The sequence below is a fragment of the Gekko japonicus genome, unplaced genomic scaffold (assembly GCF_001447785.1).
Source record: "Gekko japonicus isolate JY-2015 unplaced genomic scaffold, Gekko_japonicus_V1.1 scaffold47, whole genome shotgun sequence".
NCBI lineage: Eukaryota > Metazoa > Chordata > Lepidosauria > Squamata > Gekkonidae > Gekko > Gekko japonicus.
The window spans coordinates 143,067-157,390 of record NW_015165235.1 but is presented as its reverse complement, the minus strand read 5'-3'; the positions used below and the strand labels follow the sequence as shown (position 1 = coordinate 157,390).

The 14,324-nt window shown below is 42.9% G+C and overlaps 1 protein-coding gene across 1 annotated transcript in view; it reads left to right on the top strand.

Annotated features, from left to right (window-relative positions):
- Positions 1–14,324, top strand: part of LAPTM4B (lysosomal protein transmembrane 4 beta) — a 91,654-nt gene that overhangs the window by 28,242 nt on the left and 49,088 nt on the right. The window contains exon 2 of the mRNA XM_015409860.1: positions 7,890–8,001. Coding sequence (XP_015265346.1) covers positions 7,890–8,001 — 112 coding nt within the window. The remainder of the gene's footprint in view (positions 1–7,889; positions 8,002–14,324) is intronic.

Here is a 14,324-nt window from a genome sequence, read left to right as displayed (position 1 = left end):
ATCACTCGTGTGGCCAAGAACGCTTCCAGCCCCTGGACTGCCATCTGGAGAAAGAGAAGTTGGCCAGTGCTGGCTTAACGCAAGTGTGTGCGGCTTTCGTCCATAGCTGGGTGTAGTTAGAAGGACATAGAAGTTTGTTACTAGTCACTCTGGTGTCTGTGTCATGACTTGTCACACAGTACATCTGGAATTACTATCTGGTGTGTCTCGTGTGACTTATGATGAGATTTGTTAGGCTGAGATGTGAAGAAGAGTTGGTTTTTATACCCCGCTTTTCTCTACCATAAGGGTTCTCAGAGCAGCTTACAATCAGCTTCCCTTCCTCTCCCGATAACAGGTACCTTAGGAGGTAGGTGGGGCTGAGAGAGTTCTGAGAGAACTGTGACTGGCCCAAGGTCACCCAGCAGGCTTCATGTGTTATTGTGGGGAATCAAACCTGGTTCTTCAGATCTGCTGCTCTTAACCACTACACCACACTGGCTCTCGGTGTATGACTTAAGCATTTTGTGGGACAGGAATGGAAGTGCTGAAGCAACTGACTCCTGCTTTATCCATTATGTAACTGCTGCATGAAGTCTCCTTGTTTTGCCTCACGTGCAGACAAAACAACTCGGCATCCTTCTCGTCTGTCCTCCTCCTTTAATCCATTATTTGCTAATACTGTCTGTTGCCCATGTGCCAGTCTGTGCTATTTCAGTCCTTGTGTGATTTTTCTGATCCCTTGAACCCCTTGTAGAGTGGAAGGTAGTTTTCTTCATTCACAGACATTGTTTGTATACTCTGTATACATTGCCTGTATACTCTGCACTATGCTGCAGTGGAAGCTGGGTAGTGAAATTTTGATTCTAGCAACATCTGGAAACATTATATATTCTTCTGGACTAAAATGTGAAAAGGAAAAAGACCAGCAAAAAAATTAAGCCGTTTGGTGCCAGTGATCAATTTTTGTTTTTCTTTCTGGGACATTATTTTGCATCTCAGTATCATTGTTTGGATGTGTGTATTGCAAATACTGAAGCACAACACATAAATTACCTGCACCGCTGTGTCTAGTACATCTGCTCATTGATAGGCACTCCTTCCAGGTAAATGGAAATATTTACCCATAATCTTGAGCTACTTTTGATCTAGTACCACAGGTTGTCCTTGAAATGGCAAGCTTAGGACCTTGCAAGAATGCAGGAATCACAAGCAGGATTGTAGGGAAGTAAATACCTCCTGCAAGGTGCTTCTGTCTCAGCAGCAAAAGCTGGTGGAGTGCCTTTCAGCAGAAACATCGCCTCTGAGCAGGTCTGAGAGTGCAGGGGGTTGGACTACATGCCCTGCAAGGTCCCTTCCAACTCTAACATTCTATGATTCTATGGTTCCATGTTTTGGGAGGTCCCAGGCATAGAGTTCCCAGGGGCCCCCTCCCGTCCCCTGCCCACCACCTCTTTACACCATCATTCCCTCCCACCCATCCTCACATCTCTCACCTGCTTATGTGTTCTTTCCCCGCCTGCTTGCAAGACCTCCCATCACCCATGCTCTCAGCAGCCTGTTCCAACTGCAGCCCTTTCCCTGGTGGGACTGGAAAGTACATGCAGCTGGGATCATGGCTGGTAGAGTGCTAGGAAGTAAGTAAGATAGGGTGTCGGCATCAGTGGGCCCTCCTAAAAGCTGCCCCATCTCAGGGTATGTGGACGCCGGCCCTACCTCTGAGGATGCACAGAGATGTGTGTCCTATCTGGAGCACTGGGCAGGTTTTGCCCAAGCATTGTGAATGACACCACACAACTTTAGACTGTTGTTCTAACTTCAACCCACAACATATCCATGTTGGGCTGCCCAAATGTGGCAAGAGCAACTTTTTGTGTGTTTTAGTATATCCAAATGGAACTTCTTCTGTGACACAATTTGTAAATCCACTTACTCTGATTCCGCCATAATATTAGATTCTAGCCAATACTTGACGGAGGAGGGAGGGGCATTCCCGCACCACCACCATCATAGCAGAATGCCACATAGTGCCCCGTGCTGATCCTGGAGGGAGGGTTCCATGAATCCAGCATTTCAGGCCCTGCCCACTTTCTAAAACCACTTGAGCTCCAGGAAAAGTTTCAACAGGACCTTGGTGACTTTCTCTAAACTGCCTCATGCTAGCTCAAGCCATGGGCAAACTCTGATCAACATGTACTTTTACCCTTAACTTTAAACAGAGTTTAGTGTCTGCTTAGCAAGGTACCACTAATTGGGTTGGATCCCGGCAACATTTTACCTCAATTTCACCCAATTCCCCTCCTTACTATAGCTCCTGTCCCACATGACTTTTATCCAGTTAGGTCCATGATTTGCCAACTTAGCATTTTGGTGTGGTCTTCCATTTTTAGTCATATTTCTTGTAATAGATCTGTGTAAGGCTATCTTGACTACTGTCACCCTCTGTGTCAGTGGTGGTAGGGGTTGGTCAACCAAGCTGTCAGGTGTAAGGATCTGAGCCCAGGGTGGTAGATTGGGCCTACTTATATTAGGTCCTCCTCCAGTGGGAGGGATTTGTAATTTCCCCTTGCCAGGTTCCAGAGTGGTGGGAAACAGTCCTGTCTCAGCCAATAGGGTGCGAGAAGTATGCATTGACAACCACCCTGTGAAGAATACGGGGGGGGGAGAGAGATGCATAAAATAGGTGTCCATGCCAGCATAGCTGGAACACCATCCCCAAGTGAATTGTGGTCTGCTGCCGCCTTGAACCCCAAACTGGGGACATTTGGTGTTGGCTATAGTTGCAAAGAGATCTGTTTCAGGGAATCCCCATTCCTGAAACATTGGATGAAGGTAATTGTGATTGGCCACTTTTGGGTTATGGACACATCCATGCTTAGGATGTTGGCTAAGGTGTTGTGTTCTCCTCCTATGTGTATGGCTGTTAGATGAATGTGCCTTGTTGCCCAGCACCAGATGTGAGATGTGTCTGTGTGTAAACCGATGGATCCTGTGCTCCCTTGCTTATTTATATAAAATTTGGCTGTCGTGTTGTCTGTAGCCAGAAGTGCTCACTGACCTTGAAGTAATTCAGTAAAAGAAGCAAAAGCATTCCTTATAGCCCTAAGCTCAAACACATTAATGTATTTAGCTTCGGCTTCAGACCATTGGCTCTTAGCTGTATCAACCCCACAATTTGCCTCCCAACCCATTAAGGAGGCATCTGCAAAGACTTGTATTTCATGTGAATGGGTTCCCAATGTGGTTCCCCTAAGTAGATGTGGAAATCTGGTCCACCAAGTAAGGGTTTGAAGGACTAATCTGGGAATTGAAAGTCTTTTCCATTGTGAGTCTGAGATTGGATGGAATTCTCATAGGAACCAGTTTTGGAGCAGTCTCATGAAGAGCCATGCATGTGGGGTTGCAGCTGTAGTGAATGCCATATACCCTAGTAATCTTTTAATGTTTCTGGCAAACTGAAATCTGTGGACTAAGAATTTCTGGGCCAGTGACATAATATGGTTCCCGATATCTGTAGGAATGCCCTTCCCTTTATTGAATCAATATTAGCACCTGTGAAGTCGATGGATTGAGTAGGAGAAAGCAGGAAAGTGAGCTCAGCTGTTTTGAAAACCTTTGTTTAAAAAATCAGGTGCTCTCTTCTTTATGTGCACACACTGACATATGTAGATGCACACACACATGATTGGAATGGGTTTGCCTCTATCCTGTGTACTCTGGGTCCAATGGCAATGGAGTGTGTGCAGCTGATGTCATCCTGGAATTGCAAATGGTCCTTGGCCTGTGGCCATGAGCCCTGTGGCTTGGGTGCCTCAGTTCCGATTGGTCTCACTAGGCCTCTTCACACAGACTGGCACATATATGGTTACCTAGCAACGGCTCAGGAAAAGATCTCATTGACTTCAGCTCATCAGCATTATCCTGATTAGTAAGCTGTGTGAATGAGGAATGTTTCACAAGGGTTGCAATTTGGATAATTTTTCAGTCATTTAGATCCCTAGAATTGAATGAACTATAAATAGATATTTTTAATAATCTAAGTGGACTGCATTACTGAGATCGAATAATAGTCTTCTGTTAGAGGTGACTTTCCTCCAAGGACCAACAGGCTAGTTATTCTAACAGACAAGTGTATGCTGGGGGGGAGAGTCTAGAGATTACTCAGGAGTCAGCAGCACATATGGGCGACACAGATGCACATTTCACATCAGTCAGGAACAGTGAGCATGCTTTTCCGCCACAGTAACGTTGGGTTTACAAGTTGAGCTTCTTTTTCATGGGAGAAAGTAGACTGGTACATTTTCAGCGACCATTGCAATGGGAAGTTGTTTTTTAAGATCACTATCCTGGCTCTTCGGCTTTAAAACGGAGATGAGCACTGCAACCCTAGAGTTGGACTCTACTGGCTTTCGAGCAAGGGAACCTTTACCTTTACTTTATCCCATCTCTTAGCGTAAAAGGTTTCCAAAATAGCTAACTAAATTTATTTAATTCATTCTGTGTGCAAAAGAAAGGTTTCTGTGAACTGTGAAGTTTACAGAAAGCATATGATGGGAGGGGGAGTGTCTAAAAACCCTAAAATGATATCTGTAAGAAAATTAAAATATATCACACATAGTCCTTATGAGGAAATGTAGTTGGCAAGAAGTAAGGACCCTTTTTCACAAGAAGTCCAGTTGTCTTGGCTGTACCTCACAAGCAACTCCATTTTGAACACTTGTTCTAATATTAAAAGTGTGGGCCCAAGGTAGGCGTAAATTAGTTATTTTTTTAAAAATGTGAGCACGTATGTAAAGCATTTGGGCATTAGCATTTCTAGTCCATGCTTCTTCTTCTGCTTCTGTTCAGTTTATTCTTTTGTCTGCCCTTGTCTTCCTCTGAATAGCAACCCTAGACTTCCTTGGCAGTCTCCCATCCAAGTATTAACCAGGGCTGACCTTGCTTAGCTGCAGCAAAAAGTCAAGGGTTACCATCTTGGCACGTATCCATCAAACATACTTTGTGGGGAAAGAGAACCATGTCAACCAAAAGCCTGGGTGAGCAGAAGCATTTTAACCTGAAGCCTAAATCTCCACAGGTTTTTAATCCCATTTCTTATTATATCTCTTACCCCTTTTTCTTCCACAGGAAGGGGTAATTCATACCTGCGGAGGCACTGCAAGTGTCCTTCTCTAGTGGTAATCCACCTTCAGAAGATGTGGGCATACATAGCAGGACTTCCAAACGAAATTGGAATTACTGGGCAGATTCTCTTGTGAAAAGTACGCAAACGGAGAGTGATTTCAGCAAAGCGTACTCTATTCGATCAGGAACAAGACAGCTTTTGCCGGCTCGCAGGCCGGCTTATATTTCCCGTGAAACCACCACCCATAACACACACCCACTTCCCAATAGGTTATTTACAGGGGCCGAGAGTTCCATAGGCTCTCGGCCGGGACCTAGCCCCCTGATTGGTGCGGGCTAGGATCCGCATAGTCTATTGTCTCTAAGAACGAAGCTCGGCATTTGTGCTTGACCGCGTGGAGCCGGCCCTAGCTGGCCCTAGCCGGCCAAGCGGTCTGATTGGATATATTACATCTTGGAAACATGCGGTCCTTTTAATTAATCTAGTCTCAGGTTAAGCTTGTCCCTGAACTCAGGGAAAGCTCTGTCCCTTCTCATTTGTATTCTAGACTGAAGCTCTTTTATTTTGTACCTTAGTATGCAAAAGGAGCCATTGGAGACTTGTGCCAGCCCCCATCTTCATGACCCCGCCATGCATAATCTGTCTTGGTGTGATGTTAAGACTGCCGGTGGAATCTTAGAGCTTTAAAAGTGGGGGATGAGGTCCTGTATTTACACTCCACTATAAAGAGGGCCATCTACTAGCTCAGAGAGTCTTGCTGCAGTCGAAGAGGGGTGTTCCAGTGACACAAGGCCCCTTGCATTAGAGGAAGGATCCATTGTTGGCAGAACAGAAATTTAAGAGCTAACCTGTCTGGGGGAGCTGACTTTTTAAAATGTATAGGAATTTATGAGTTTATGTAATGTTTATTTTCACATGAACATAGTGTATACACAAAGAGACAGAACAGAGCAATAGGAAAGAAAACTGAGGGGTGCTTTGTATGGCTGTATTGAACTCTTTCTCAGTGTTCCATATCAGAATATCAACTTTCAGATCAAAAGTTTTCAGTATGAGATCTGTATTATTTTCCAAGTGCTGAATTTCAGCTTTCCAGTTCCTCACTGATGTTTTTGTTCCTGGTTCTGCACTTTGTTGTTGGGTTATTAAATATATATTCCACCTTTCTTCTCCATAAAATCAGTCGGATTCCAGCAATTACAAACTGGGTCCCAGAGTATGGATCAAAATATCTGGGTAAGGAGGCCATGTACAGATAGGAGACATATTTCTGAAAATCTGAAAAGTGTTTAAAAAGTTGTGGGGCTAAAAAAACACCCTGAAGCCATAAAAGTGCATGCTTAGATGATGCTGAGGAAAAACCGTTCTGGGCAGCATTTTGGGTTGTCAGGACAACCCAAACTGGTGCCCAATAGTAAGAGGAAGCGAGGTGGGGAGAAATCTGATGGGGGGGGAGTGTGGAGCATGCAGCAACAAGGAAGAAGTGTTGGGTATGTGGTGCAAGGGATGTGGAGAAAAGAAATGGTATGATGGGTAATGGGGGAAGTAGCATGAGCATAGTGGCCAAAGCTGACAAAGTGAAGGGGGGCGGTATGGGGAGGCAGTGGGACTTTCATTCCCCCATGAGCCCACATGGGTCTACCCTTTACAGCAGTCCTTGAGATTAAAAAGAGCATCTGCTGGGATTGTTCTGGCAGCACTTGCTTTCTAGGCCTCAAGGATGGCAGTGAAGTTGGGAACAGTCTCACCTCTGCAGCCCCCTTCAAGTAAGCTGAAAACAGTCTGCAACATTTTATTGTATGTCCCCACTCAGTTAAGTCTATGCCTGCAGTAGTAAAGGAGGTGATGGGTGTACCCACTGCCTCCTGGACCCACACTACCAGCTGCCTGCAGTACTGCGGTGGTGGGTTCCAAAAGGCAGAATAAATTTAGAAATGAGTCCCACTTCACAAAGTTTGAGAACTGCTCATAGTCAGTTCTCCCTATTTTATCTGTGAACCTCATCACACAGGTCCAGCCTACACCTGTTGGATTTTATGCACGTATGTTTATTTGGACATTACACTGAAAAGAAGATGTCCAATAGGTGAGATGCACAGGTACCATCATACCTCCCTTTAAGGAGTAGGGAAAATAAGATGGGAAAATATAGTCTGATCTCGGTGGCTTTTATGGTGCGACAATCAGATTGTATTCTCTTTGGTAGTTTCCATTCAGTATTAATCACACGTGCCTTCAGAATAGTTTGAAGGCTAAGGAGTCTGGGACTTTTCATTCTAGAAAAAAAGGATGAAGTTGGGGAGGGGACATTATAGAGGCTTTTTAAAATTATGTGCCAGGTACAGAAAGTAGAGAGATAACTTTTTCTCTCCTCCCATAAAACACTAGCACTTGGGGGCATCCAGTGATGTCAGACAGACAAAAGAAAATACTTCTTTAATCAAGGTGCAATTAAATTGTGGGATTCACTGCTAGTGGACATGATGATGTTTCCCAAGCATAGATTACTTTAAACAGAACTCTGTCAATGGCTGATACATGAAAGGGAACTACCATGTCAAAAGCAAGTAAATCTCTGTATACCAGTGCTGGTAGGCAACATTAACTGGGGGGGAGGGAGAGACTTTGGCATCTGTGTCCCTTTTGTTGGCCTTCCAGAGAATCTGGTTGGCCGCTGTATGAAACAGGATGCTGGACTAGATGGACCACTGATCCATTCCAGCAGTGTGCTTCTTCTGTTCTTATGATCAGGATTTGTACATTGTGACTTTTCTTTCATTTCCAGATCATCAACTCGATAGTATTGCTGATTGTACTGAGTGCCCTGACAGACCCTGGCCAGTACCACTTGACGACTGCTGAATTGGGGGGTGACTTTGAATTTATGGATGATGCCAGTAAGTCCATATCATTTAATTACAAACATTCATTAGTAATTTATAACCTGATCCCTATTGAATTGAACTGGTATTGTGCCAGTACAGCACTTTAAAGGGCAGACCTAGAATTCATTATTATTATTTTTTTTAAAAAACCTCCCGGAAGAATCTTTCAATGAAGAAGTGTGTGTGTTAAAGGCGAGGCTTACAGAGAGGACTGCAGCTGGCTGTCTTACCATAATTCCCAGAGATTAACCTTGACAAGGTCTATTGGCATAGGTTTTATATAGCAGTGGTTTGTATTAGAAATCTGCCTTCAAAGAACAAGCCTGTTCTGTAGCACTGCAGCTCTTCTGTCAAATGCTTCTGGAATTCCATCTTTCTTTGGAAGGAGCAAAGAAGTCCTACGGAATGTTGTCCCATCAGTCCTTTTGCTAGTCAACTAATTAACCAACAACTAGAGATGTAAAATTTCTGGAAATTTTCAAGCCATGGAGGGGATTCTTCCTTCTTCCCCTCCTCATGGAAATTTGGGTGGAAATTGAAATAAGACCAATATGTACTTTCCTATCACGGCAAAATGTCTCCTACTAATTGGACAATATAAAATGCATGATTTTAACTTAATTATAATATTAAAATGTACTATTTACATATTTATAGAATTCAAAAGTGTAAGTATCTTCATTTTTTATAAGAAAAATTGCAGATGTACCCAGTACTTGAGAAATACTTACAAACTGGTACACCCTATGATATCATTACACTGTATCTTTAATTATTGTGATATTAGAAGTGGGGGGAAAGAGAAGCTGAACAGTAGAAAACCAATTCTGTAGCTAACAAAAAGAAAGCATATAATTGGGACAGAAATGCTCTCATACAAATGCAGTAGTTAGGACTACCAGCATACTTGAATATTAAGCTGTCGTAACATATTAAGATATATTTTGTTGAAATTATTTACATTTTTTTAAATTCTTGAAATTTTCATTATGTCATGCTGTATATTATCTTAAATAAAAAAATTTCACACTACATGTTTTTAGTAAACCTTGTATTTCATTGTTCTCATTCCAAAAGGAAAAGAGAATCATAGGAGCTTTTTAGCGTTCCCCAAATTTTCCATTTTTTCCATTGAGAAAGTCCTCAGACTTTTCCATGCTATTTGGAAGGAGTAAAATGCTTTTTAGGACAGGTTTTTCTCAAAAATGAAAATATTTCCTAGGAGGTTTTGTTTTCAGTACTCCCTAATATTTCCCAGATTTTCCCTTAGAAAGATTAAAAGTGTTTGAGGACTTTTTCTTGCTAATCATTTTGAGAGTGGAAAACCTTGCTTTGAGAAGCATTTCACTCAGGGGTCATTGGGGGGGGACGCGGGGGGACGCCATCCCCCCGGGTGAGGTGCGGGAGGATGGGGTCTGGAGCTCCCTGCTGGTGCCCGCTGGAGGTCACCACCGGCTGTGGGGAGGACACTCTTCCGGTGATGTCAGGGGGTGTGGCATATGCTAATGCGTTATGCTAATGAGTCCCCCTAGCTCTTTTTCTACGAAATGACCCCTGATTTCACTCATTCTAAAAGAGTAAGGGTAACGACTACTCTTTTTCCATGTGGTTAGGTATGGTGTGCCTTTAACGTTCTTGTTATATATTTCTTTATTTCTGGGTATGTAACGTTGCCACCAGGAATTTAATTCCAAATCTTATTATTCAACTTCTCCCTTAGTATTGTGCCCAAGCTCTAAGGCTCCTTCGTGGAACTATGTGGTCCTGAAGATGAGACTGTTGTATTGTAATAGCATATAACTATAGGTTTTCATAAAACAAATTAAAACTTTATTTGTACAAGAAGCTATGGGTTTCAGGATGTTGTAACAACTTTTCTTTAGTAAATTAAACAGTATATGTAAATAACTTCTGACTGAGGAGTCACACTCGTTCTCCTCACAGTCACTCCTCTCTCTCAAACGCCTCTTTTCTCTTCATAATGTACATTGTTCGATCTTGATTGTGTTTTGCTCAGTTAAATGCTTTCCCTTTTTAGCTCAGGTTTCTGGCAGCTTCTTTCTCTCACACTCTTATAATTGACAATATTAGGAATTGAATCTCTCTAGTCCCTAATATGCCCTCTATAAGTATTCTACTTTCCTCTTTAGAATCTAAATGCTTTTCAGAGCACTACATGGGATTCTAATCAGAAGACTATTTTTTCCAGACTCTGTAGACTGCTGACTGACCACAGCTGACTGTTAACTAGGGATGGGCACTGACCAGTCCATGGACCTTATTTTGTGACAGACTGGGGCCCAGTTCATGGTCCATTTGCCCAGTCCGTGCATTTGTGGTTTTGACTGACTGTCCATGGACTGCCATTTTTAAGGCAATTTTTAAAAAATACTTCCTGAGCTGACTGGCAGTGTGCCACCACAGCAGTGCGACACAGAAGTCGGCACAAAAGGAAGTGAGCTCACTTCCAGATTGTACCCATCACGGACCTCAACGACCACAAACTGGTTTGTAAACCAGGAAAGTTCGTGGAAGTTCATGGTTCGTGAAATTCATGAACCTCCATGGACCTCCGTTTTTCCAGTCCGTTCCCATCCCTACTGATAACTGCTGACAGACCAATAACTTCTGTCTTCTCTCTCTCTCCGCACACACATCTTAGCTCCGCCCATACACTCTCAGCCACCAACCAATCACATCACTTATTCATCCCCCTCTTTCACCCCCCTTCTCTTCTGAAACTTACCAAACATCCTCCAACTTAAGTAGCTCTTCTGTTGGAGGAAGAACCACCATGGAAAACTCCTTAAGCTGGAGAAAGGCTTCAAACTTCGCTCAGTGGTGTGGTAGGATACACGCCACTAAAACATTGTCCAAGGCTACTAAATGTTTTTATGCACTGGCTTGTTTCTGTAGGTTGTATCCTCAGGAAGGTCCCAAAGGAGAATTTATGAGTTCAAGTTCACAATGTTGGCATATTTCATAATGACACAATTAGTCCCTGTCATAATGCTCGGAGGTTTTACAGACTGACAGCTGCTTCCCAGAGAAGCTGTTTGCCAACTTAGAATGTAAATGGGATTCTGCCTGTGCAACCACCAAAGTAGCCATCAGTGAATGAGGAATCTGGTGTTGAACAGCTAAGTAAATCACATGCACACAAAGTGTCTCTCTGTCAGTCTTTTGGTCCACATTGATGCCACGGGATTCCCCCTCACAGGGGACCTCTGTTTTTGATCCCTGTACACTTGCACATCTTAGCATGAACCTAGCAATGAAAAATGGAGTCTGAGGGCGTACAAGGAATGTGAAGCAACTCATGCGAAAGCCATTTCCCCAAGGAGTTCCCCTCCCTGATAATCTGGTCTTAATAACAACCCAGATAATCAAGACAATGAGCAATGGGCCAGCCCCAGTCATTTCCTCCTTATCTTAAGTGCTGAACAGGAAGATTTCTACATCCACTCCATCATGTAAAGTACTCAGCCATCTAAACTCTCAAATCTCCCTAAAGGAACACTTCTCCTTGATACACTTACCTGTAATGCACACACACCAAAAAAAAACCCCTTTTCTAATTAGCTCATCTCCAGAGAGATGAACTTTTTATCACTCCCACATTCAAGTGCCGACACCTTTTCCCCTCCTCAATCTTAGTAAAAATGTATAATAAGCCATCCTTCACGGCATCCAATTCGTAGCAGGTTTTGAATTTTTGGTCCCCACTCTGTTACCCCAACTGCACGTTTGGGTAGTGGTTAAGCTCATGGACACTAAACTGAGAGAACCAGGTTTGATTCCCCACTTCTCCACTTGCAGGTGCTGGATGATCTTGGGCAAGTCATAGATCTGTCAGAGCTGTTCTCTCAAGGACAGTTCTGGAAAGAGCTCTTTCAGCCCGTATACACAGGTTATGATCTCGGTAATTAATACCCCACAATAAGCAGGGGGCGGGGCTTCGTCATGTGCCCCGCCCCCCGTACCTCACCCGGGGGAACTGCGATCCCACGCGATCCCCCCGAAATGACCTCTGCAGAGAGTAGCCATGTTAGTCTGCAGTAGAACAGCCAGATTTGAGTCCAAGAGCACTTTAGAGACCAACAAGATTTTTGAGGTCTGGGCTTTTGAGAGTCAGAGCTCTCTACTGAATGGAGCTCTGACTCTCAAAACTCATACACTGAAAATCTTATTGGTTGTTAAGGTGCTACTGGACTTGAATCTAGATGCCGATCTTATGCAAAGTGGTCCCGAGACAAGGGTGGCACTTTAACTGTGCTTAGTGTTTAGGACCTTGTTACCCAAATGACTCGTACAAGTGCACCACTGTAGCTAGCAAAAGTGTCCTTCTGATAGCAAAGAGAAACACATTTATTGTGGGGTATTAATTACCGAGATCATAACCTGTGTATACGGGAGTCAAGATACAAACCAACACTGGAAAAAAATGAAGGGGAATAAGCTTCTTAAATAAGAAAAATTTATTAAATTAACAGAAAGGGAACCAAGTTAAGCCAGGTAAATAGAAATCGAGGCGCTACAGAAAGGAAATAAATGCATTTGTTACTTGCCCTGAGGCCTGCTATAGCAACGGAGGGCGAGTCAGAAATCTAATTAAGAAATAAAATAATAAATTGTGTCCCCACTGGAGTTTCTGCTTGTGAAAGATCTTGTGCAACCAATTTTGGGGCACTATAATGTGTAGGAGGATGGGAGATGGCATGGTTATAGCCTGATCTCATTAGATTTCAGAAGCTAAGCAGGGTCAGTGTTTGGAAAGGAGATCACCAAGGAAGACACAGCGGATGAAGGCAGTGGCAAACCACCTGTGTTTCTTGCTTGCCTTGAAAGCCCTTTGTTGAGGTTGCCATAAGTTGACTCAACCTGATGGCTCTTTACACACACATAATATACAGGGAAGGAAGCTCTAGGTATTGCAAAAGATCTTATCCAAACAGAACTGCACTAACTCCATTTATGTTTTCCCTTGAGCATCGCTGGATCCAAGCTCTTAAAAACATGCAACACTTATTCCATTGCTACCCCCAAATCAACCAAAGGTAAAGGGCAGAATTCCAGTTCATGTTTTCTAACCTGATTAATTTTGACCAGTAGAGCTTACAGAAGCTGAAACCAATTGGAACTTTCTTGAACTCAGCTGAGTTTAGAGATGCAAAAAATGGAAAGAAGAAATACTATGTATGTGTAAGTAAAAATTAGGATTGCATATGATCAAAATAGATATGTTTTCAGGTGTTTCAGTTGTGATGAGACTTCAGAAACTGCCTTGTGTTTTAAAAAGTAGTTAATGTAAGTCCTGCTGGATCAGACCAGAGGGCCATCCCATTCAGCTTTCTTGATTTCTTATGTGTCTTGTTCTGTTTCTGTCTTCTGGCAAATAGTGCTTTAACACCAGGGCCGGATTTAGACTTGCTGAGGCCCTAAGCTATACAAAACCCATAGGCCCCCTACTGTTTTAAATTACAGCAGCTGGTCTCAGAAAAATTTAAAATATATACGCCTTTTTAATATTTGAAATTATTTTTTATATTGTGTTTTTATTCGAGGCCCCAGCAGATTGCGAGGCCCTAAACTGTAGCTTATTTAGCTTATGCGTAAATCCGGCACTGTTTAACACTTTAGAGTCTTGACACATAAGTTTGCCACCCAAAGTCGTCGGTACATGCAGGAAAGGGACACTAGAAGGTCAGGTTTAGTTTCTCATTCCTATTTGAATGAAAAGTCAGTTAATTCGTTTAGTAAATATATCTAACTGAACCATGGCAGAAACCCCCCTAATCGGGTTTCCAAATACTACCATGGAAGCAGTTTTTAGATGGTTATCTCTGCTGTATTTTCTTATGATTTGTAAAAAGAATTATTATTTCTGGCCCAAAACAACAGATGATAGAAATTTATTTATTTATTTATTTATTTAACTTTTTCCCCGCAGAAGCAGGCTCAGGGCGGCTCACATAAAACCAATAAAACAATATACATTTCAATATAAAATCCATAATAAACAATTTAAAACAGTTGATATAACGATGGCAGTGCGATATACTAAAGTGCATTTAAGAACACATTCAGCGGTGCTACCACTCTAGGTAACTTCTAGCTCTAGGTCGACACAGGGCATGGCTGATAAGATGTAGCTCTTATCAGAATGCCTGCCGGAAAAGCTCCATTTTCACAGCTCTGTGGAACTGTGACAGGTCCCACAGGGCCCTAATCTCGCCGGGAAGTTCATTCCAATAGGTCGGAGCCGCCAAAGAGAACGCCCTCGTCCTTGTTGATGTCAGTCTGGCATCCTTTGGCCCAGGGAGGGCCAAGTGGTT